This window comes from Rattus norvegicus, chromosome 11, assembly GCF_021556685.1.
Source record: "Rattus norvegicus strain SHRSP/BbbUtx chromosome 11, alternate assembly SHRSP_T2T, whole genome shotgun sequence".
Lineage (NCBI taxonomy): Eukaryota > Metazoa > Chordata > Mammalia > Rodentia > Muridae > Rattus > Rattus norvegicus.
In genome coordinates this window covers 43625622-43650866 of record NC_141544.1, presented here as the reverse complement: position 1 = coordinate 43650866, position 25245 = coordinate 43625622, and the positions used below count along the sequence as shown (strand labels likewise).

The 25245-nt window shown below is 48.9% G+C and overlaps 2 protein-coding genes across 4 annotated transcripts in view; one reads left to right on the top strand and one right to left on the bottom strand.

The window, feature by feature from the left end:
• Urb1 (URB1 ribosome biogenesis factor) overlaps positions 1-13229 on the top strand; it is a 60757-nt gene extending 47528 nt beyond the window's left edge. Inside the window, 9 exon segments of the mRNA NM_001191661.1 lie at positions 2524-2684; positions 3158-3269; positions 4410-4516; positions 4964-5107; positions 6614-6723; positions 8271-8468; positions 9589-9830; positions 11143-11745; positions 12581-13229. Coding sequence (NP_001178590.1) covers positions 2524-2684; positions 3158-3269; positions 4410-4516; positions 4964-5107; positions 6614-6723; positions 8271-8468; positions 9589-9830; positions 11143-11745; positions 12581-12774 — 1871 coding nt within the window. The 3' untranslated portion in view covers positions 12775-13229.
• Positions 13230-14743: 1514 nt separating this feature from the next.
• Positions 14744-25245, bottom strand: Mrap (melanocortin 2 receptor accessory protein). Of its 3 annotated transcripts, none has more exon segments than NM_001135834.1 (3): positions 14744-15295; positions 17150-17249; positions 25062-25245. In NM_001135834.1, coding segments are annotated over 3 exon segments (384 nt in total). In that variant the 5' UTR covers positions 25168-25245; the 3' UTR covers positions 14744-15117.

Below are 25245 nucleotides of genomic sequence, written 5' to 3'. Positions count from 1 at the left end.
CTGATTGATCTTTTCCCAGGCTTTACTTCCAGTCTGCGCTTTAGTATCAGGTGGGTTGTGGTAAGTGGTGTGCCCTTACCTTGGCTCTGGTTTTAGCTGGCGCGAACGCTCTGTACACTTAATGAAAGCATAGTTGTGATTCAGCTCTATCTTTGCTAAAGGGCTCATGCCAGACTGTTTATCTCAGTTACCCTTTCAGCCAAATGGTTTTGTTCATGCCCTGGGTAAGAGGCTAACCATAGTACAGAACATTTCTCCCTTCTCGGTGTCTGTCTTAGGTTATCTATTGCTGCAATGAAACACCATGACCAAAAGCAACGTGGGGAGGAGAGGCTTTGGCTCCCTCTTCCATGCCACAGCTCATCATTCAAGGAAGTCAGGGAGGGAGCCTGGAGGCAGGAAGATTGTGCAGAGGCCATGGAGGGGTGCCGCTTACTGGCTTGCATCCCCCTGGCTTGCTCAACTGGCTTTCTTATAGTTCTCAGGATATCAGCCCAGAGACCTATCATGGGCTGGGTCTTCCCAATTTGATCACTAAGAAAATGCCCTACATATAGGCTTGCCTACAGCCTAATCTTATGAAGACATTTTCTTTTTTTTTTTTTTTTTTTTTTTTTCTTTTTTTTCGGAGCTGGGGACCGAACCCAGGGCCTTGCGCTTGCTAGGCAAGTGCTCTATCGCTGAGCTAAATCCCCAACCCCATGAAGACATTTTCTGAATTGAGGTTCCCTCCTTCCTTTCGGATGAGTCAAGTTGACACACAGCTATCCAGCATACTTGGCTTTTGTACTGTTGTTAGACCTTTTACTGCCTATAAACTTCATGATTGTTATTTTCCCTCAGTTTTTCATAGTTTCCTTTGTCTCTCTGCCTGTGCTGCTGGAGCTCCTTGGCTGCATACAGTCCAGCCTGGGTCAGCTTGAGGGAAGCATGGCCCTTGTTTCTGCAGGTTCTTCTTAGGCCTTAGTCACTCCCTAACCTCCTGCAAGTTCCCCTGCTGCTAACAAGTCATCATGGCTTTTCCATGATGGTTTTCCCACTGCATTTGGGCTCAAATAGTTTCTCTTGCAGCCCTCTGAGTCACCGATCTATCCTTTGGTGTCTGATCTTAGTCCTAACCCTTGTGCTTTCATGTCCAGCGCCCCAGCTGCCGCCTCCCGAAGCTGCTGGGATCCTCGCCCTCTCCATCCTTGTCTTAGCATGCACATGTTCACTTCAATTTCAGTGTTACATTGATGACAGTGACCCGAAGAGTGCTCATATACAGCACTCATTTCGGTTTGTGTCATTAGTTCCTGATTGGGTCATGGGCCATTCAGTCTAAAAAGCATCTTTATGGGGAATCATCACCAGGTTACTCATTTTTTCAGCAAGAGAAACAGCTCTCTTCTGGGGTTCTTGGACAGAATTACTCCTGGGGAAAACCCTGAGTTCCCATTAAAGTAAAGCTGACAAGGTGTAGTTTTGTTGGTGAGGGTCAAGCTCTGAGCTATTTGGATAGATTTTCCTGTGTATGTGAGCTGCCTTAGTTAGGGTTTCATTGCCCTGAAGAGACACCATGACCAAGGCAACTCATATAAAGCAAACATTTAATTGGGGCTGGCTCACAGTTTCAGAGGTTCAGTCCGTTATCATCATGGCAAGAAGCATGGCAGCATGCAGTTAGACATGGTGCTGGAGGAGCCAAGAGTTTTACATTTCAATCCAAAGGCATCCAGAAGCACAGGAGGCCTCAAAGCCCACCTCCCCAGTGACACACTTCCTCCAACAAGGCCATACCTCCATAGAGTCACTTCCTGTGGGCCAAGCATAGTCACACCACCACATGAGCCAACGTCTTACACTTTCTCCTGGCAGTTGGAAGGGCCTTGAAGCCTGCCGGATAGCAAATGGATGTCACCCAGCAGGCTTTCCCTACCACGTCAATGCTGGGGGTCATCCCATAACTTTGTGTGTGGTTGGCAAGGTGTCTGCGCCTTAATTATGTCTCGGCCCCAGCCTCAGCAGACGGTTTCCACTGTTGCTTTTAAGCTTGGAGAACCACTCTGCAGGTGGGGGTTTGCTGTGTGTTTAAAGAATAAAGGAGCAATGTTGCCCCAGTGGAGTTGGGGAAACCCTCTGTAAACTGAATGGGCCCAGGCCCCACTGCTTTGCTCTGCCTGTTCCTTCTGGTACTTATACATGGGAGGCTCAAGCTGAAGAAGGTAGAACCTGGAAGCCAGGGCCCTTGCTGTGTCCCATTCTGTTTATGTGCTGAGATTTCATGGTGGACCTTGGTGTTACCCTCACTTTCTCAGCCTTGGGGGCATTTGTGGTTAGAACTGACCAGTGCCTTAGAAGGTAATGTTTGCCACAGCAGAGAAGATACTCTTTCCTATCTCAGCAGCCGGGGAGACACTTGCTTTCTGTGTCCAGCTTGTGCAGCTGGCATTGGTAAGATGTAAAAGAAAGTGAGTCCTGTAAGTTGTACAAGAATTATAAGACTTGGATGGTATGTTTAATGCTATAATTTACTTTCTGTAGAGTTTGTGGTGGATTGTCGAAAATTTTTGGACTCAAATGCTCTGGGTCTAACTGTGGCAGCCCTCAGCAGCTATGACCCCCAGATGCGAGCTGCGGCGTACTATGTCCTAGCAGCCTACTACTCACACCTGGAGGGAGCTCGCTTCCGGGAACAGTCCCAAGTGAGTAGGAATTGGAGACCTGTGGAGATGAGGGTGCAGCTGGGGTAGGGGTGGGGGGCTCTCATGGAGAACTTATAGTGAGGGGGCACTGCCGAGGCACAGCCCTTCATATTAGGAGGCTGCCCTCCAACCCCAAGGCCCAGAGGAGAGTGGGGAAGGCTCCCCTGGACACTGTTTTCTTGTGACTAGACAGAATGGCTTCCTTCTGTTGAAAGTGTCTTTGGTGTAAACTCAGTGGTAAAGGAAGCTGTCATCTGCACTACCTGACCCCCAGGAACCCGTACCTCATGGTGGAGGAGGGGAGGGCAGGACTTTCAGGGCATGGTGTTAGGCTTCTCTCTCTCAGCCCACCGTGAGGCAGAAAGCATCTCTGTCAGGAAGGCACACAGTGTCCTTCCCGCTGTGGCTTCCTGTTTGTCCCTAGGGTGGCAAAGCTGACCCCTTCTGAAAACGCTTCTTTCCCTTCTGCTCAGGTTCTGTACCTGCTGGACGTTGTCCGCAATGGGATTCAAGCTCCAAACCTGAGGCTCCCTTTTACTGTGGCCCTTTTCATTGCCAAAGCAGCAGCGCAGATCTTGAGACCAGGTACGCTGACAGATTCTGCTTGAGAAAAAAACAGTTTGAATGAATGATGTTGTGTGAGTCCAGGTGGGAAGTCAGACCCATGAGCTTCTTGACTCTCCAGCACCCCTGCCTCCAGGATTCCTGTAAGGGGCAGAGGAATTGCACACTTCAAAGCCCTGCAGGTTGCCTGGCATTGCATGCGTCTGATGGAGTTTGCAGCTTCTTGTCTGACACTGGCTCACTGATCTGCACTTAGCAAGGGCTGCAGTGTGTGTGGTTCTCAGTGCTCTTCTGAAAAGCATATAAGTTACTGTGTAAGTTAGAACGCAACTCCTCAAGGGGACATGCAAGTCACAGGGCTTGACTCACCTCAAGGCCATATCTGGGATTAATCAGAAAAAAAAACAGTAGAAGATTGGTACTGTTGGAGACCCCAGGGCTCTGTTAGTCTAGCAAGGTTATAGTCTCAGCTGACAAAGGACCCAGCTGATTCCCCCACCTTCTCAGCAGCTGAGGTTCCTGGGGATCTAGCATTTCTTAAGCCTGTCAGTGCGTAGTCAAGTTGCTCCAAAAGCCAGACATGCTGTTCATCTATTCATATCATTTATGACAACTTTCCCTGCCTTAGAAATTTATGGAAGAAGCAAAGTAATTCTCACTTTGCCGACTTTAAACCCTGTTAGGAGAAAATGCTGCAGAGAGGAGATGTCTGTGGCTGTGGTCACACTGAGTCTGAGGTGCCTGGGTATAGCTGTCCATCTCAGTCCTTATACCACAGGTCTGTGTTGGGGACCGGTGGCATCCTAGCTGAACTTTGAGACTGTAGCCGGAAGAGTATACCCTCCCTGCCTTGTCTGAGCCTTCTTCCTGGGTCAGCCCTTTTCTAGAAGAGGCTAGAAGCAGACAGTGTGGGCGCTATGCTCTTGTCTCTATGGTCCAGTCCAGAAATGGTGTCTAAACCAGGTGGGAAATCCCTCGTGAGGGAGTGGTCTCAGGTATCCAATCAAATCCTGCTTCTCGGGGACAGGTGATCATGAGATGGATACAGAACCTCTGCTGGGTAGAGATTCATGTCCAGTTTACTGAGTGACCCCATCCCCCAGTAACACACTGCCAGGCTGTCCCACGAGGCTATCAGTGACCATGTTCCTGTCTTCTCAGAGGAGCACATGTACTGGAAGATCAGCAAGTTCCTGCTGTCCCATGAGAACTTGAACATGAACAAACTGCCAGGCTTCTACCAGTTCTTCTACAGCTCTGACTTCCAGGTAATGGTCCCCAGAGACCCCTGAACAGGCATACTCAGCCACACCGTCTTCTGCTTTCTTGGTTATACAGCTTACTACCCTGTCCCATTGCACAAACAGTGCAGAGCGAAGTCAGACAGGAACCATTTGTGCTGCCCCACATAGCCAGACACACTTGCATGTCCTGGCACTTCTTAGACTTGACTTTAGAAGTCTGTCTGAGTCCAGAGACCTCCAGCGTCCGTCCCTCTTGTGTCTCCTCGATGAACACCTGACTCAGTATTGCATACTCTTCTCTAAAAGCCCCGTCCACTTACATGGGGCTTGGTGTTTCACTGGACTTGGGTTTGGATTTCGGGGCCGATTATAAGGCTGGAGCTTTGAGCCATCACCCGAAGTCAGTGGTGTTTGATTGTCCAGTAAAAACTCTGACTTATTTAACAGTACTTTCTTGTTTGTCTGGCCTAGCAAAAAACTGAACAAGAATGGGTGTTAGAAATTCTGCGACAGGGGATTAGAGACAAGCACTGCTATGAGCTGTGCTCCAGAAGAGGGGTGTTCCACATCATCTTGTCCTTCTTCAGTAGCCCCTTGTGTGACGAAGTGGCTCAGGTGAGCGTGTTCCCCGGTTCAGTGCACAGAACACTGTGTTCTCTGTTGTCCCTCACAGGCTTAGTGGGCGACATCTGGTTTTGTTTCCTGAGAGATGGTTTTCTTTACAGCCTCCTTACCGTGTCCAGGTGATGGGAAGAAAGTCCTCTGCGTCTTTATCAAGGGAAGGGAGCTAATCAATGGTCACAAGCCTGCAGACAGGGCCAAAAGCCCCACATTCATGACAGGAGCCCTCTGCCCCAGCTTTCCGTGTAGCATCTGGAAGTGTAAGACCTTTGCAGAAGAATCCCAGCCCTTAGGCTGAGGCAGGAGGATTACAAGTTCAGGGCCAGCCTGGGATGCATAGCAAGAACCATGTTTCAACTAAACAAACAGTCACACTGTGTATTGTTTTATTGATTAATGCCTGTTATATTATTTTTGTGCAGTTTACTTTTTGTTTTTGAAACAAGATCTTACTTTGTAGCCCTGGCTGGCCTAAACCTGCTCTTCATGTGGCTGGCTTTGAACTTAAGCATTCCTCCTACCTCTCACATTTATAGGCATGGCCAGACTTGCAGTTGACTCTAAAAGGTTTATATGTAGTCCCTAAAGTAATAAGCATTGGACATGCATCCTCTTTTGTTTTTGCAAGGTCATAATTTACCATGTCTTTTCCTGTCACTATGTGGAGAGTTGGGACTGCACACACTCAACTCACACTCACACACACACACACACACTCACATACACACACACAGCACACCATACACACACACACACATTCTCTCACACATCACACCATACACACACACAACACACCATACATACACACACACTCATCAGAAACCAGTGACTTTACCCTTGTCCCCAGGACCGAGAGCTAGTTTTTATGTTTCTAAATACACAGACTTTTGGAAGAAGTAAATGGGAAGAGGCCTAGGTGTCTGGCTTAATTCTTAGCCTGACAAAGCCTTGCTTCTGTTTATGTAAAATGTGGAGGGGCATAACCAGGATAACAGTAAGTAATTCTACTTGTAATAAGTGGAATTTGAGTATGGCTTCTTGTTTTCATAGTAGCGGATTCTGAGGTACTTGGAAGCAGTTAAGGGTAGTCCTGTGTTGATGGCTCCCTTCTGGGTGGGGTGGACAGGACAAAATGGATGACCAGTAGCTCACAATAGCTAGAGATTCTAGGGTCTGTGCCATGTCCTAGCTGGACCATCATGCATCTGATCTGCGTGGTTTCCATGGTGTATCTCTGCTGTGGGTCAATTCCTTGATGGATTATCAGATGTGAGGGCTTCCTGACTTGACTGCTGGATGTTATTTGCATGCTGATACATCTTTGAAATCACTCTTTTGGAACTGAGCCTTGTGGCTAATGCTCCCAGACCTCGAAAGTCTAGGACCATTGTAATTCCCTGTCTAAGAAAATATTAAAAGTTTAAATAGAGTGAGAGGGAAAGTCAGTTTTGGTCAAGTAAGTTCGTTTTTCACTAAGAAGTGACTTCTTGGGCTTTTCAGAATTGGATTCTGGAAATCCTACAGAATGTCGCCCACATCCCCAGATCTGCCTATGAAGTCATACGTGACTATAGCCTTTTAACGTGGATTTTACACATCCTTGAGAGCAGGTAAGTACCTTCTAGATGAGCTGTCAGCTCATGATTCCTCTAAAAGATTAAGTATGATAGACTGTGCAGTGGTGTCCCCTGATGCTCTTGTAAGCTTGCAGTCGAGCTTCTGGTAATGGCCAGACGCCTTTTCTTGGATTCCCTCCTGAGATTCAGTGTCTGCTCTGCCTCACACGGAAGCTGCGTCCACACTGGCGAACCCCACTGGCCTTCCTGTGTGTGGCGTGTCACACCCTCCACTGGGGTCAGCCTCTAGTTCTAGACGGCTTGTTGAGTGCCCAGTGACCTGCATGAATTCTCCACACGATGCACTGGAGGGATTGGAGCAGACGATTCCTTGTCAGTCCTGATAGACTCCATCACTCTGGGTCTCTGAGAAGGCTGCGGTTCCTGACACAGCAGCATTACCACGAGGCTCTGCCTGTGAGAGTGCCTGGACCCCGTCACAAGAGGTCTGTGGCATTGCCATTTCATAAACCTGGTGTTGCAGAACATGGCTGCTCGTTCTCTTTAACCAAAGGAATCAAACGGTCTTTTTCTCCTAATAGAAAAACTAGCTGTTCATACCTGGAAGTAAACACCATTGGAGATTGACATTTAGAAGGGCATCTTCCTAAAATTTCTTTAGCAGAGTCAGTGCTTGGTTCTTATAGTCACTCAGGAGGCTGTGCCAGAGTACTTCAGGGCGTTGGAGGACAGTCTGGGCTATAGTGCAAGATCTTGTTAGAAAAACAGAATAAGATCGAAGAGGAAATAACAGCTTAAACCTTGCCTTCCAGCAACTTCAAGACTATTCAGATTTTTTTCAGAAGGCATAATTGGCTAGTCGCCTGTCCACTATAAATTTGTTTATAACTCAAATTGCTACCACAATCACAATGCTATGCCTACTGTACTGTGGGGGCTTGAGGTAGTTTTCTGCTTAGAAAGTGGTCTGGCAGGGGTTGGGGATTTAGCTCAGTGGTAGAGCGCTTACCTAGGAAGCGCAAGGCCCTGGGTTCGGTCCCCAGCTCTGAAAAAAAAGAACCAAAAAAAAAAAAAAAAAGTGATCTGGCAGCCTCATCCTGGCTTGAGGCTGCATTTTTACGTCAGGCACTGTCTTAGTTAGGGTTTTACTGCTAAGGCAAATCTTATAAAAGAGAACATTTAATTGGGGCAGGCTTACAGGTTCAGAGGTTCAGTCCATTATCATTAAGGCGGGAACATGGCAGCATCCAGGCAGTCATGGTGCAGGAGGAGCTAAGAGTTCTACATCTTCATCTGAAGGAAGCCAGGAATAGACTGGCATCCTCAAGCAGCTAGGTGGAGGGTCTCCAAGCCCACAGTGACATACTTCTTCTAACAAGGCCACACCTTCTAATAGTGACACTCCCTGGGCCAAGCATATGCAAACCTTAACAGGCAACATGTCTTTACTTACTGGATGTGCTCTGTGTGAGGGATGAGCAGGTCGGATTACTGAGGGCAGGACTGTCACCAGAGTTATGTCTTCTTTGTGGTCCTTGTCTCACCAACAGTGATCTAGGTGTTGCCATGTTTGGTTTCAGATTTATAGAGACTCAGTTACTCTCCAATGTGATCTCCTTGCTACACACCCTATGGGTCACCAACCTGGGCAGCAGAGCAGCGGAGGAGAGAAGCCAGCTACCTTGCCAGACTGACTGCCATGAGTCTGAGAAGACGCTTGCCTTGCACATGGTCAATGAGTTCCTGTATGTCCTCGTTGCACTTACAAAGCATCTAAGGTGAGCCCACCCCTGTCCTGAGATCCCCTACTGTGCAATCCAAGGCTGTGGGGGTTGTTGCTGCTCACTCCTTTCTGTCACCTGAGCTAAGGTGTGGTATGGATCACGGCAGAGGGCCTTGTCAGCATCAGGACATCTGCTGTAGCAACATCTTGATTGTCCTTTAAGCCTCCAAGGTTCTCAGGGAGGCCCTGAAAACTTAGCCAACTGTTAAAACCCACAGTGCATGTGCTAGGGTAGTTTTAACATCTGGGTTGCAACCACCTCAACTTCACCGTGCTTGAACAAAATGAAGACACAGAAAGGCATGTATTCTGTGAGCTTAGCCTTAGCCAGGGTGCTGCAAGCTGTCCTCATACCTCTCCAGCCTCCAGAGATACACATGTCAAAGCATTTCAGCCCTGTCAGCTGATCTTGGAATCAGGCTCTTGGTTTCCTCTAGAGAGCTAACTTCTCCTCAGATTCATTATTGGAGAAAACACTATGTATTTAAATTTTCCATGCCAGGAATTGACTTGTGTCAGCAGGGTAAAAGTTTGACTTCAAAAAATGAGGCTCTGAAGGTTTTTTTGTTTTTTTGTTTTTTTGTTTTTTTGTTTTTTTTTTTGATAAGAAAAAGCAACTTGTTTCCTGTTGTCCTAAATTAACTTAAAGTTCTGCTGGGCAGCCGTACCTCTTCCTTTGGGGTTCTCTGGCACATTGCTGTCCAACATTTGGAAATGACAGTTTGGTGTTTAACCTTGTACTGTAGCAAGTGATAGTAAAAGATCAGAAAGCTCTCTTTCCCCCACTGAGCATCATTAGGGCTTTGCCTGTCAGGTGGTACTGAACCGGGCCTGCCGGAGCTGGAGAGGAATTGGCGTCCTAGGGTAGAAGAATACCAGTTACTGCCTCAGTCTTCCTACCTGGCATGCCTCTTGAGCCTAGCTTCCCAAAGTGGTTTCTCTCCTTCCAGCACAGAGTTCAGATTCTAGGTCTCTCCAGAGTACCTCACTTTCCTGTGTCCTGAGCCCTCACTTGTTGTCTGTTAAAAGAAGTGTAGTTTGTGTGACCCAGACTGCCTTGGGTTGGTCAGGACAGGGTCAGTGTCTGCTCCGTCTATAACCTTGACTTCCAACAGGCCCACCTTGGCTTCCACCCAGCTGATGGACTTTTTCTGGACACTTGAGTCTGTGCTGAGCTATCGGGCCACTGTCATAAAGATCTTCAAGGACATGGGCCGATTCACTGTGAACCAGGTGACACTTTCTACCAAAGATGTCCTGGTCCTCTTACATAAGTGGAGCCTCATTGAAAGAGACACAAAGCTCCAAGGAGAGCTGAAAGCAATCATTGAGCAGCACCAAGCCAAGGACCTAATGAGTAAGTCAACCTCCTTGCTGCCCCAGCCGCCTGGCTCCCCCTGGAGCAGCCAGCATGCCTGTCCCTTAGCTACAGTTCCAGGGCTGACAGTGTACAGACATGGAAATGGGGACCCAGGGAGAATTCCAGCCTCATTGCCTAGGGGCCTTTTTTGCCTTTAGATAAGTCAGTACCCATGTGTGCTAGCTTCTTGTCACTGTGACAAGGTTCCTAAGAAGATAATTTTACTGGATCAAAGGTTTTATCCTTTGTGTGTTTCAATCTGTGGTTGCTTAACCCAATGACCCGGGCCTGTGTCAGTGTAGAATGTGATGGTGTGGATCCTGGGAGAACAAAGTTGCACACGTCACAGCAGCTAGCAAGTGGAAAGAGGGAGGAGAAAAGGGAATCTGAGATCAGATACACCCTTGAAGGGTGCACTGCCCATGACCTACTTCCCAGTTTCCATGCCTGTTAAGCTATGATTTCATAAATGTTTTTAATCTCTCCACCCTCCACAACCTTTCCCTTCAACACTGCTGCGTTGGGAGCAAAGCAAAGACACAAAGGCTTTGGGGATGTATAAGGTCCAAACCCAATATGAGAGTGTGGAGGTGCTCCCTATAGAGCATGGAGGTGCTCCCTATAGAGCATGGAGGTGCTCCCTATAGAGTGTGGAGGTGCTCACTATAGAGTGTGGAGGTGCTCACTATAGAGAGTGTGGAGATGCTCACTATAGAGAGTGTGGAGATGCTCCCTATAAAGTGTGGAGATGCTCCCTATAAAGTGTGGAGATGCTACCTATAAAGTGTGGAGATGCTCCCTATAAAGTGTGGAGGTGCTCCCTATAGAGTGTGGAGGTGCTCCCTATAGAGTGTGGAGGTGCTCCCTATAGAGTGTGGAGATGCTCCCTATAGAGTGTGGAGATGCTCCCTATAGAGTGTGGAGGTGCTCACTACAGAGGAGTGCCTACCCTGACTTGTCTTCACCGAGTCCTGTGCTCTGCAGTCAGAAGAACAGGATGGGGAGGCCTGGCAGACATGAACGCTTCCACAGTATTGTCACATGTGCCGAGCACCTAAGCTGGGCCCCAGAGCACCCAGCTGAACATGGAAGTGTGTTCTTGGTCCCTGTGCTGGGCAAGTGAGCACAGTGGCTCCCTGGGGCTGCTCAGCCAGTCTGGCCAGATGAGTAAGCCAGGTCCACGTGAGGCTCCTGTGTCATGACACAAAGGGTGCAGTGCTCTCTCAGGGCCAGACCAACCACGCTCACTCAGGAGCGACTGTGTGGATGTGGCACCCTCCAGCCTTCCTCCTCTTCCCTGTGTTCACAGAAATGCTCAAGGATAAGCACAGGCCGCTGGGAGCTGCCCGTGCCAAAGGCCCACGGGGCCGAGAGAAGAGGCGTAGAGAGCGGGAGGAGGAGACTGCGGAGCCCCAGCTGGAAGCATCTACTTTGGAGAAATGCAAGGACCTCCTGAGAGCCACACTGACCCACTGGGGGCCAGGTGTCCCCTTGCCTGGACCCACGCAAGAGTCTGTGGGCCAGGCAATCCCCAAGAGTAAAGCACTGGGCTCTGCGCATGCCGCTGTTTCTTTGGTGGCCGGCTGGGTGCTTCGGTCATTGGCCGAGCGTCCCCTCAGCAGGGCAGAAGTCACAAGACTCCTTGACTGGCTCAAGAGCCACATACTGCCACAGCCCATGGTCGTGGCTGACCTCCTCAGGGACAGTGCTGTGAAGACAGGCATCTTTAAGCTGTACAGTCGTCACTGCAATGCCCAGGGCCTGGTGGGGCCGGCACAGGATGTGGCCTGCAAGTTCAGCATGGTCATGCTGCAGTTGTTGGTGGCCCAGGGACGGACACCTAGCCCTTTCCACTCGGTGGCAGAGGCCCTGTGCCTTGATTCTCTGAACGAAAAGGATGAAGCCAAACGAGGTAAAGTGGGCTGTTTTATCACAACTGGAGACATGTGCAGGGTGGGAGAGGTGGGGCTAGAAAAGTGTTCAGCTTGGCACTCTGACATTTAGCTGGACCCTCACAAGACAGAGTGACAGAGTGAGTGTAAAGCGAGAGGAGGTCTTTCTCCTTAATGACAACCGTGTTTATGATGATAGGCACCTTAGAACCTTAGGGTCCTCACAGGACACTCCACCCAACAGAGCAGAGGGACTGCTGTGCCCACAGTGAGCATGCATGGGTCCCCGCATGAGCACCCACGTGGGCAGTTGTGTTTGGCATTCAGCTGGCATCCGGAGGCTTGGATGCAGGACTGAGCCAATGGGTGATCTGCTCTGGCTTTGGTGGCTGAGATGGAGTGGCAGGTATGTCGTCATGGGGAAGAATGGACTCTGTCACACGGAAGGAGAGGCCAGCAGGCTGGACTGTGACCTCACCCGACAGCAGAAGGAGCCCTCACTTTCTCAGGCAGCTGCCTATAAGCCTCACCTTTTCCTGAGTGTGCTCTTTGAGGTGCCAAGTTAGGGATGGCCCCAGGCGTAGGACCTCAGACCAGGATGCGACTTGGAGTAACTTTTTTTTTTTTTTTTTTTTTGGAGTAACTTTTTTGTAAGGTGTATACACAATCATCAGAGGAAAGTAAGCTTAAAAATGATCAGAAAGGATTGCAAAGTGGAGATCCATTTGTATCCATATGCTTACCTATGCTTACACAGGTTTTGGCAGTTGTGCAAAGCCCTGGTGCATTGTGGGTGGGTGGTTTGCTTTCCAGCTGAGCAAGTGCACGTCCTAATGGCTTTGTCTAATCTCCCAGCTCCCGCAGCATTCCTGGTGTCTCTGTATATTAAGGACATCTGGCTGGGGGCCCAGCAGCCAGACACCTTCCTTGCTCACATCCAAACGGTCTGTGAAGCTTCAAAGGACATGGCACTTGGTGAGTCAGAGGCCTTGGTTGTGCTCTGCAGGGACGTGGGCTCCTCAGCCCAGAGCTTGACTCACTCCTGCTGAACGGAGCCCCAGCGGGTTTCAGGAGGCTTAAGCTGGTTCCGAGACATAAACTGATACATGCAATTATTTTCCAGCAAGAAAAGCTAAGAAGACTTTATTCAACTATCCAACAAGTTAAGCCCAGGTGTTGGCCTTATGGTCAGATCTAGTGACTGGGGCACTGCTAGGCCATAAGGCCTGAGGAGGCCTCAGATGGCCTCCGTCCTCTCTCCTGAAGCCCCTGACAGAGGGGCTAAGTGCTGCTCATGGATTGGTATTAAACTGAAATGTGAAAACTCTCATGTCTTCAATTGTACATGACATGTGTAAATTGCCTGTTTGCTGTTTTAAGAAGGTTGTATTAAAGTCCCTAAGGTATAAACTGCTACTTTGGGAAGACAGTCTATTTTTAATTATATTTCAAAGAGGATTTTTGAGTTTTATAATGTTTTGTTAATAAAGAGCTATTTTTGTGAGTTGCTTTTGTAGTTCGTTTCACTTTACAAACTATTTTTGTTGCAGAGAGCTGCATTCCCGTTCAGAATTTTAACTTTTATGGCTCACCGTTAGTCACTAGGTGTTGCCCCTGGTAGAGGCCAGTATGAAGTTTCGTGGATTTTCCAGATAAATACTTGTATCCGCTGGTCCCTCATTGAATGTGTGGTGTGTATGCAGCACTAGTAATGGCTTGGTTTTGTTTACACTTCTATGTAATCTGTGTGTCGCCGTGGTAACACGGACAAGCTTATGTAAAGACAGGCTCCTTCCTTGTCATTTGCGGAGAACACACAGGAAGCCTGAGGACACTGAGTTGGATAAGCTGCCTGTTGGCTATAGTGTCCTGAGACTGTCCTGCTTTATGGGCACCTCCTACCAGCACTCGGAGGGACGCTCGCTGGAAGGACATAATCAGGCGTGTGTCCCTGAAGCCTAGGCCTCTGAGAGCAAAGGAAAGGGTCACCCGGACTCCAGCAAGTTTCCACAGCCTGTCACAAGCTCCAGTCCTCAGCCTCTCCCGGTCCTGTGAGGTGAGCTCACGTGCAGTCTGCTGGCACCAGCCTCCCTGCTCTTGACTCTAGGTCTGGGTGGGTCACTGGTCGTGCTCCCTCCTCTTCCCTCTCCTGGCACAGTCTGGTCAGATCACAGGAAAACACGGTTCACAGGGCAGTGACTGCAGAGCAGATCCGAGCTCAGTAGCCTCTCTTCTCTCCATCTTCCCTTTAACTCTACCATCCCCAAGTCTCGTGAGCATACGCCTGGCCCTCACCCCATGGAGAGTGAGTGGTACATGGTCCTCTGCGCACGCCCTTGTGTTACACGGCTGCCCTTCTAGACCTACAGTCCACATCCGTGACACTAAACGGATCACCTCTGTACTGACATGTGGAGGCTTCTCTTGTCATTCTGTAAGCAGTGCACTCACCGCATACCTTACCTTCCCACCGCCCTGGATGGAGGCAGTCCAGAGGAGCTGAAGTGTGCCAGAAGTGATGCTGCGTGTAAGTCCTGACATTTTACATCCGAGTTTCGGAATTACCCCACTCCCATCAGTACCAACATGCTGCCCTAGCATAACTGGTGAAAAGAGACAACAGTTATTAAGAGGTGCACCTGCTGGTTTTCAGGGCCTTATGCTGTCTCTCTTCAACCAGGCCTTTGGTACCAGACACCTAGTTTCAGACCCTCAGAGCCACAGTCCCACAAAGCAGCATCTGAAATGGGAAGCTACTTGCTAGCTTTGAGAACCCAACATTCTGGGGCAGTGCCGAAGGCTGGCTGGCTCCCTCAGATTCAGGCCCTGCTTCTGAGAAGCTCCTGGGGCCCTGTCATGAAAGGCTGTGGGGCAGGGCAGCCGTGATCTCAGTGAGCTGGCCTGGGAGGGTGCATACTGCTGGGTCAGTGGAGGGCACATGGGACGTCTGCAGGCTTCCCTGGCATCCTCATGGGAGCATGTGTACCAAGTGTGCTCAAACAGAAGGGAAAGCAAAGGTTTCTCTATCTGAATTCATGTTTTATTTTCCTGTGCCTCCCAAAGCAAATATAAGGCAGCAAGCAGGTTAAGCATGCTCAACAGAATCAGCTGTGTCTGGGGCAGCCTCACCGTGCTTGCCCCAGACTGTTAACGTGTATGGTGGTCCACTTTGTAAACTTGGTTTTGTCCCAGTCAGTTTCTTGCTACATTTAAGGCCATTGTAAAAGACACAGCCGTCCAGGTTGGTTTGAGTTCACCAGTTGGCTTGAGCGTGACTGCTCGTGGGCACCATCAGTTCTACAGTTGAGAAGTTCTGTCTCCAGGTTTACCACTACACACTGCTTGTGCCTGAGGTCAGCTGATGCCCTAGGACACCCATCCTGAACCTGGTCCTAGGGGAGAGCCAGGGGCCCAGCGGGCGAGGCAGAAGGACTCTGCTGCTGTAACCATTGGTCAATGCCAGCTCTACTTCCTGGCTCATCTGTTGTCTGCAGGGAGGCCCTCCGGAGACACAGGGGGAGGTGGAAGCCGTGAGTCCATGAACATACTTGGTAGGCTTGGGGACTATGCCTGTGAACAAAGCAAACAAGAAGCAGACATGAAAGGGGCTGGCTAGAGAATAGCACTTAGGCAGAGGGCTTCTCTGTCCTGAGCCTGTGGGGAAGCCAGGGGGCCAGAGTCACAAGTGTCAGGAGCCAGGCCCTGAGTCCTTCCCTCAGTGCCGCTTATTCATCTCTCCTCGGGCACCCGGCCACATAGCTAAGTCAGTGCCTTTCATGGCACACTAAGGGACTTCAGCTAAGAAATCTGTCTTCTCTGGATTTCCAGGCCCTGGAGGTGCTAGACAGTGGTCATGGCTGCCTGGGATAAACCTTGGCCACTGCTTCCCACCTGCACCTGCCTCGGATTTTAGTCCCAAAATGGGATGATACTGTGGCAGCAGGGGGAGCAGGGGCCAGCAATAGGCTGAGCTGGAGAACCATTCTCTGTATAGTTGCAATGCTAACACATTGAAGGCCACAGGAGGGGAGCTGCTGGGGGCTGAAGCCATGATCTATGTAAGTCTGTCTTATCTCTGGGTGGGGGTGGGGGTCCTCACACAGTGTCTCTGAAGCCTTTGCTTGCATTTTAGATTTCTAAAGTAAATCAGGCTTATGTGTGCCAGTGTAAGTCTATGCCACCCAAAGAGTCCAGAAGGGGATATGAGATTCCCTGGAGTTGGATATCAGGCAGTTGTAAACTGCCCACTGTACATTCTGGGAACCCAACTTGGGTCCTCAAGGATAGCAAGTGTTCTTAATTGATGAGCAATCTCTTCAGCCGTGTGTGTGTGTGTGTGTGTGTGTGTGTGTGTGTGTGTGTGTGTGTCTGTACTCTCCCAACACAAATACATACACACATACATACCCTAACTGGGCTAGAACTCTATGTAGACTAGACCTCAGACTCACAGAGATCTCCCTGCTTCTGCATTTCAAAAGCTGGGGCAGCAGTTACAGGGTGGAATAATATAGAAGGTCAATTACCCAGCACCAGAGAAGCTCCATACAGTGAACTAGCCTTACTTCACTGTCCACCTCTCATTTAGCCACCAGAGATCCACCATGAGAAGTGATCAGAGACACCTACGCTAGAGTCCTGTATTTCTATTTATTTATTTATTTATTTATTTATTTATTTATTTATTTATTTATTTATAAGTACACTGTAGCTGTCTTTAGACATGCCAGAAGAGGGCATTGGATCCCATTACAGATGGTTGTGAGCCACCATGTGGTTGCTGGGAATTGAACTCAGTGCTCTTAACCACTGAGCCATCTCTCTAGCCCCGAGTCCTGTATTTCTAGTGAGCTCATCAACAGCATTTAACTGGTACCTGGGGTTGTTTGACCTTTAATTTCCTTTAACAGTTTTCTAGTACAAAGTCCATACACGCAAGATGTCACGCAGGGCTCCTTAATATACGTATCAGTATGCATCTGCCACCATGCTAATTTAAATTAATGACATTCCCAAGAAGACCCCATTATCAATTCCTACCTTTCATCTATCTTCCTCCAGGTACTAGGTGACTACCAGTCTCCCTCTGTCTCTGGCTTTGCCTGTTCTACCTAGATATTTCACATAAAGGGAAGGAGACAATATACAGTTTTGTTTGGTTTCTTGCACTCAGCGGGATGTTTCTGAGGGACAGTCATGGTTTACTGATGAGGACATGCTGAGAAGTGGGTCCCTAGGTGGTCTCTGTGCAGACATCACAGGCTGTGCTCACATAAGCTTGTGGAACCACTTCTATGTGTACTGATTGTCACTGTGAAGCCATTGCCTTCTCGTTCATGTCAGCACGAATGAGTGCAGGTCGTTTGGGCGCCCTACAACACTACCGGTCAGCATCTGTGTTTGTCCCAAGTTTGTCCTACTTACCTTACCTGCGGGGAGCCTGACCAGGACATGTAGAGCAGAATGAAGAAGAGGAGCACCACAAAAGTAGCCAGGCTCAACCACAAGGCAATGACAATGGAGTCTGCAGAAAGGAACAGAATCAGCTGAGTTAGCCAGGCAGCAGAATGGTCCTCTGCCAGAAGTCAGGCGACGATTCATCACAGAGCCAGCGACTCAATGGACATGGCGTCTCTGCTAGCTGTTATGATTGGGAAGATTTCCAGTAACAGCCTTGGGAAGAAGGGGAGTGTGCAAGCAGCTTCCCGTTGATAGCAAGCTAGATGTTCTCTTGGGCTCCCCAAAGACTTTTCTCCAGCTGCTACTGCTGCTTGGAGGAAGAATCCCTAGTGGTGACTTTATGACTTCCTTTTCTTGTAACAAGACTTTTGCTGAGTTTTGGTGACAGGCCCCAGAAGGGACAGCATCAGGGGCCACATTCCCAAAACCTAGAAGAACTACACGGGGCCTGTTAGATGGTCAAGGAGCTTACCCCTGTGGAGAAGTGGGCTGGCCCCTGGTACCATAGAGTGGAACTGGCTAGGTAACTCAGGTAGAGAAGCAACAGGCACTGTTGTAGCCAGCACCATAGCCGTATGTGTGGTTCTGGTCAGGAGGAAATCAGAAAATAGGCTTAATCTCTTCCTTCCCTGTGGAGGACCTGGCAGGCTCCTGGTCAGGATCATTTGTCAGGTAGCTGGGGAAATATTATGGGGGTGTGGGGTTGACTATCCATGGCTATGAGAACAACAGGGTGGCTTCAGAACAATGTGTCCAAGCTTGGAGAATCTGGACACCCCCCAGTGTGTGACAGAAAGAGACTATTGAAAGATAGTCGCTCAGCAAGTACTTACAAAGCACAGAGCCCCGCACTGCAGCATTCTACTAATGTGAACAGATGTTGAGGGCTAGCACAAAAGAAAGGGTCTCACATTACATCAAAACAAAAGGCTGTTTGTGAATACTATACAAACAAATTACCCTGTGAGAGAGGTGTAAGTTATCTACATAGATGGAAATGGGGCTCTGGGCATAAGTAACAGCATCCCTGCCTTCAGGAATCTCCAGCCATTCCAAGGCTAGGAGTACTAGGGAGGAGTGGGTAACGACATCCTCAGATGTTTACGTCCATTATGGAAGCCCACACCGTATGCCCATGTATCCTGCCCCATACTGCCACATCTTTAAATCATTGGTGGTTTAACATTCATACAAACAGCTGCTGTGCTCTGTAGGGAATGAGGGTGAGAGAAGAGTCTGTTTAGTACATATCTAATTTTTTTCAAGTAATTTCGATCTGTGGATATATAGCACTGGCCATATTTGAAAAGAAAATGACCCAGAGAAGCAGATTTGCAAAAGTGGATCTTGGACCCTAACAGTTAATGTCAAACTTGGGACAGAGGAGGTGAATTGGCCGGTAAAGAGCCTTCTGCACAAGTGTGAGGACTCGGGGTCAGGTCCCAGACACGCATGGAAAAGCTCATCTGTAACCCTATTGCTGGGGACTAGGGGTAAAGACAAGGGGGTCCCCAGAGATCACTGGCCGGTCAGCAACTGATGAACTGCTGAGCTTCAAGTTCAATGACTTACCCTGTCTTAGTAAAATCAGGTGGCAAGGGATCGAGGAAGGACGTCCAACATTCAATGGCACGTGTACACACATACACACACACACACACACACACACACACACATACATACACACACACACAAACACACACACACAGGGGTGGTGGTGCTGTACTTGGAAAAAGACACAAGCCCCTGCCTTTTTTTTTTTTTTTTTTTTTTTTTTGGTTCTTTTTTTCAGAGCTGGGGACCGAACCCAGGGCCTTGCGCTTCCTAGGTAAGCGCTCTACCACTGAGCTAAATCCCCAACCCCAACCCCTGCCTTTAATACCTCAGTCCTTTATGGCATTTACACAACAGGGAAGCAAGGACAACAAAGATCCATTGCTGGCTCCCGTGTCATCTTTTTCTGTCCCTAAGCTAAGAAGCATGAAGCAATTTGAGAGGATCTCTGGGCTCCTGGGAAGTGGGAAGTCATAATGGATGTCCTAAACTGAAAGATGAAGATGTCAGGTCCAAAAGGAAACTCCAATTCTCCAACCCGCAAAAGGCAGTCCAGACATCCAGAAATGAGCTCAAGCTGGGGTACGGGAGGGTTTCTAGCACTGAGAGAACAGCCAGCACTCCTCAGGAACTTGGGAAACAGTCTCATCTGCCTGCAAAGGAGTTTCCCTACCTCTGGCAGATGGACTGTCTGTGGTGCCTATTAGCACATCAAAGCTCACGCTGGCCTCCAGCCTCCCTCAGTATCCCAAGTGCCCACTAGACATTTCAAAGTCCTCCCAGCAGCCTCGCCCTTCTCACCCACCCCTCCATAGCCTCCCTCCAGCTCATGGCTTCTCTACCCTCAGCTTCTCCTACTTATAACCTGCTCTTCCCACTGTGTTCCCGCTCTGCTCTGCTTCTCTCACTGTCTCCTCTATTCTCTGTCGCTTGTTATATCCCCACTCTCAAAGACTACCTGCCACGTCCTGTCTGCCTGCTATGTCCTGCCTGCCTGCCATGTCTGTCTGTCTGCCATGTTCAGTTTCCACTCTGCTCTGGACTCTTCCAGATGCCTCTGGCTGCTCTCTCATACCTACAGTAAAAGCCTTCCCCTTAGCCACACCATGGTCAGTTTATACGGAATCTTTTTGGAAACATCCCTCTGGCTATCTTAGCATGCCTTTGCCACATGCACACACTCCCAGAGAGTTAGAGCCTATTTCATAACTTCCGGGTGTGAGCATATGCTTTCCCAAAATTTAGTTTGGGATTTTTCTTCTGGAGGGTATTTCTGATTTCTGCAGACATCAATGCTCTCTTTTCCTCTTCATCAAAATGATGAAAGCTTTGGGGTCCCTGGTTCCTCAGTGAGTCCCACCAGCTACTCAAAGGAAACAGCTTCAAGCACTTAGCAGCCAAGAGCCTCCTTTCTCAGAACTGTCTGTTATCCCTGACACCGAGCAGGAAATGAGATGACCTCTTGCCTGGAACACATGGCCTACAGATAAGTGAAATTAAATTTTGTCAGACTAAAATGAGCATCGGTAGCCACCAGTCAATTTCTATGCTAAATCCACTCCCATCGTGCTCCTTTGAAAAAGAAAGCCAAGAAAAATAGTTCCTTCCTTTTCTGTTGAAAGTTCATGAGTACGCACAGAGAACATTTTGTTCTAAAAGCAAGAACCATCCCCCCAAACCCCAGCCCCAACCTCACCCTCCCCAACCCCAAATCACCCCCTCCCCCACCCGCATCTGAAAGGCTCTCACACCCTCGGGCTTGCTTTCACAAAGAGCCCCTGGCTGGGCTGAGGATGAAGCCAAAGTTGATGGAGAAACCCCAGCTTCCTCTCCCTGCCTTCCTGCTCACTTTTCTCCATCTTTTCCTCTCCCACCCTCCTTTCCTCCTCTCTTCTGCCCTTCCTCTCTCTCCCAGTTCACACTGTGGACTGTGAAGAATCAAATACCAGTGGAGGATTCACCAGAAAGGATTCTGAGTCCCGTACAGCATTGCCTATGTAGTCCCAGCTGCTTGGGGGCATGAGGCAGGAGCTTGGGAGCCAGGACCAGCCTGGCCAACAAAACAAGACCCTGCCGCTTAAAAGAAAACTTGTAGCAAGCATGGATGGCTTCACTTTGTGTTAGAGGACTTCCCTTATAGCTGGCCACACCACGCCGTGGCCAAGTCCCTGACACACACTTAAAAGGGGGGATGATGTATTTGGCTCATGGTTTTAGAGACCAGTCGTGGCTGCTTGGTGTGTCACTCTGGTGTTCTGGTGAGGCTAGGGGCTATGGTGTAGATGTATGTGACAGAATGGAACTGCTCACATCACAGTAACCTGGGAAAACAAAGACAGAGTCCCGGACCCCAATATCCTCTTCAAGGGCATACAACCAATGACCTAACCTCCTCTCACTAGGCCCCACCTCTTTTCTTGTCAACAGCACCTCAGGCACCGACTGAGTTTTTTACATGTGATTTTAGTATGGAGTTAAAACACCTCAGAGTATGCCTTCCTCAGAAAACGTGCTTCCTTCTGCACGGCTGAGGGAGAGCGAGTAAACCCAGCTTTTGTTGACGTTGCTAGCATTGGCTTCATCTACTGATCAAAGACTCAGAGCACTTCTCTAACTCGCTCCCAAGAACAAGCCTCCCTGAACACTTGCATGTGGTCGCCTCTCTCCAGACATGTTCCAGAGAGTGAGTGCCGCCGTTACCCAGAGCCAGCTTCAGATCACAGGGATCCGGGGACAGAGTCACTCAAGTGTGGCCACCCGAGAGGCCGTTTGACGAAGAAAGTTTATTTCAAAACGAACATTGTGACGTCTCTCTTTAACTGTTGCTTTCAGGATGTGGGCGGTGTGCGCCTGGTGGACCGTTCAACATCATGGGTGAAGTCTGAAATAGACTGGTCCTCGTGGGAGAAAGGAACTCTACTTAACCTTTTGTCTTGTGTTCGTTGAAGCCCCTATTGTTTTGGGAGGAGATTGATTAATGGTGTGTTTCTGCCTGTCTTCCCTCAGCTCTTGGAGCAGCAGGTGAGTGGACGGCATCATTGAAGCTGCCAGAGGCAGGGCAGCAGCAGAAGTCAATATGGACGATGACAGATTCTTCCTAACCCATAATTAAAGGGGAAGAGACATATGGACCCTAGAGGTAGATAGCAGAGCATTAAAGCCAGTACCCCTCAAGGGAAATCACTCTGTCTCGTGGTCTCTGAACAGGGGCACTAACCAGTCACTGGAGAGTTATCTTATTAGGATAATTTGCTTTGCCTCTGTAAGATTGGAACATAGGATTGGTTTTCTTCTTGGTGTGGCCCCCCAGAGGGGAACAGGCATGAAATCAAACCTCCATCTCTTTGAAAGCCATCTGCCTATTCTACTGTGCTAACACACTCCGTGAACAGATGCGAGCTTCATGGAAAACTATAAGGCTAATGTCCCCGTAAAGTGTCTGTGACAGAATCACACCATTTTGACCTGCAGCAGGCACAGCCTTCAGCTCAGTCCTGATTTCCTTTCTCCTGGGACAGGGGAGGTGACTTGGGAGTAAAACTGTTACATTATTCTTTGCAACATAGATAGAACTAATCTCATAAGAAACTAGGAGGTTCCGAAGCAAATTAATATTATGTGTGTATGTGATATATATGTGGGGATGGACGTATGCAAATGCCATGGGGCACACGTGGAGGCCAGGTGGGTGTTGGTCCTGGCCATCTTTATCTGATACAAGGTCTCATGGCTCCTGTGTACCTGAGGCTAGCTAGCCTATGTGTACCCACAGATTTTCCTATTTCTGCCTCCCATCTTGCGTCGGAGTTCTGGAATTACAGATCTGGGCTACCATACCCAGTTTTTATGTGGACTCAGGGTATCCGACTTCTGTTCCTTATCCTTTTGCTTTAAACACTAAGTCGCTTCTTCACCTTGTAAACTAATATAGTCTGTACAACATCGATTTATTGTGTGTGCACAGCCCAGCATGTGTGTGGAGGTCAGAAGACAACTTGAGGAATCTGTCTCCTCCCACCCGGGTCCTAGGAGTTGAACTTAGGCCATCAGGCAAGACTGAGCTCAGACTCTAAGCTGTCCTCCCACTCTCCAGGAGTCCTCCCACCCAAAACAATGGAGCAGCTTTATAGAGCAGGTGGTGACCAAGTAAGAAATCTTCCACATACACACACACACACACAAATGTACAGTATCTGAAGATCTCTCAGCTTTGCATCTGAATGGTATTCATTTCACAAAAGCTTTTATAAAGACGAACCTCCATTTTGTCCAGACCGACATGTGTCCTCGGGTTCAGAACTTGCTGCAGTATTTACAAGCAGGTGCATCTTCCACCCACCCCACCATTTTCTCCACATCTTCCTCACTGTGAGTCATGTGTACAAAAACCTGCCCCTGAACTGCACAATTCTCTACCCTGCATCAGATGACACACAGCAAACCCACTGTTTCCACATAGAGCTTCCAAGAGTGCTAGGACCAAGGGGAGTCCTTAAGAAGCATGGATGAGGGCTGGAGAGATGGCTCAATGGTTAAGGGCACTGACTGCTCTTATAGAGGTCCTGAGTTCAAATCCCAGCAACCGCATGGTGGCTCACAACCATCTGTAATGGGATCTGATGCCCTTTTCTGGTGTGTCTGAAGACAGTTACAGTGTACTTACATATAATAAATAAATAAATCTTTAAAAAATAAAGAAGCATGGATGGACACCTGCATTTTTTTTTTCCGTAGCTGGGGACCGAACCCAGGGCCTTGTGCTTGCTAGGCAAGCGCTCTACCACTGAGCTAAATCCCCAACCCGACACCTGCATTTGAATAGTACATGTCGGAAATGAAACAGGAGCCTTGCCCCAGACGGTGTACTGGAAGGCTGAACCCAGAGGATGTGCTGGAAGGCTGTCCCCAGGGGATCTGCCTGGCCTTTGCCTACTTTCTTAAACGCTAGCATTGGTTTGTTTTGAGCTGATATATAACCAGTTTTCTCCCTTCCGTATGGAGAGCATTTCATCCCTTTGAGAAATGTCACTCGCTTTCTGATGGAGACATTGTGTGGATAGTGTGAGGGAATTATCCGCAGAACCAAGACTCCATGGAGTAGGCACAGGCAGCTTCCCTGGTGGAGAGCACTAACCCAGGGCTGTGCCTTTAGGCTCAGTTACTCGGCTGACCTTTGACCTTGACCAAATAGCTCCACCGATTAGGGAAGATCATTCTCCAAGGTGCGAGTTGCCCAAGAGATGAACAAAAGCAGATGAGCAAAGGGATGTTAAGTTATGCTGTCCTCTGAGACCAGGAACATGGAGCATCTGTTGGCAACTTGGCAGGGCTTATAACATTTTAGAGGTGGCAGGACTGTATCTCCCAGATCTAAATTTGGACAGTGAGAAAAAGTGAACTATGCAGTTTGAGGAAACCCACTCGCCCAGTTCTACTGGAGCCCCAAACAAAGGCAACTTATCAAGAACTGAACCTTGAAAAGAGAAGTAGAGGGGCTCTCGGCTCTAGGTTCAATCCCCAGCATCGCAGGGTGAGAGGAAAAGGGGTGTGAAAATGGAGGTCAACTATTTGGGAAAAGGAGGGACCGGGGAAAGGAGCTGGGGACCAGGGAGAATGATAGGGGCTGAGTATGAACAAAATCCTTAGTTAGCCATGATGATGCACACCTGGGGTCCCAGAACCTGAGTAACTGAGGCAGGTGGATTGTTGTGGGTATATATATATATATTGAGTTCCAGCTGAACCTTTCCAAAGAGACAGAAACAAAGAGATCACTGTCTACACTGTGTGTGTGTGTGTGTGTGTGTGTGTGTGTGTGTGTGTGTGTGTGTGTGTGAGAAAGAGAGAGAGAGAGAGAGAGAGAGAGAGAGAGAGAGAGAGAGAAAGAACATTTATGCATTCATCTTAAAAGATCACCCTGCTGAGTTAGCGAGAGGGCTCAGAGGGCTCAGAGGCTCCCAAGCCTGCCGGTTTCCATACCAGGGTCTCATGTACTGGAGAAACAGAACGACTTCCCTAAGCTGTCTTCTGACCTTCACAGATGTACCGTGGCACCCACCCCCTAAATAGTGTTTTTTTTTTTTTTTAAAAAAAGGAATATTTGGCTTATTTTATGGCAAGTTAACCCAGCCTTACTACTGAAAGTAACAGATAACAATTTGAGTCCCATGCCTGATCCGTTTATATCTGTGTGTGCACCCGCCATATTATCACTGCCGGGTGTGTCTGCTGGAGCTAATAAGGGAGGGGTCAAAGCCAAGAGGGCCTCACCTAGGGCTCAGCCCCAGCCTCTGCCTGGCCGCCTTCCTGGGTTCCGACTTACGCTTGTTGGCTTTCAGCTTCTTCTCGTCCACAGGAATGAGGTCTATGTAGTCCAGGTAATATTCATAGCTGGTGAACGGGACAGAGGCATCGGTCCTGTTGGCCATGGCTGTGTCTGTCAGAGGCCACACACCGGGAGGCGGGCTGTGAGCCCCAGAGACACGATTGGGTAACTGATTTCTGTC

Coding starts and splice junctions, on each gene's coding strand:
- Mrap (XM_087575935.1), bottom strand. CDS start 25,167: ATGGCCAACAGGACCGATGCCTCTGTCCCGTTCACCAGCTATGAATAT. Junction 17,250..25,009: donor AGGCTGGGGCTGAGCCCTAG/GTGAGGCCCTCT, acceptor TCCTTTCTGCAG/ACTCCATTGTCATTGCCTTG. Junction 15,296..17,154: donor CCTGGTCAGGCTCCCCGCAG/GTAAGGTAAGTA, acceptor CTTTGTTCACAG/GCATAGTCCCCAAGCCTACC.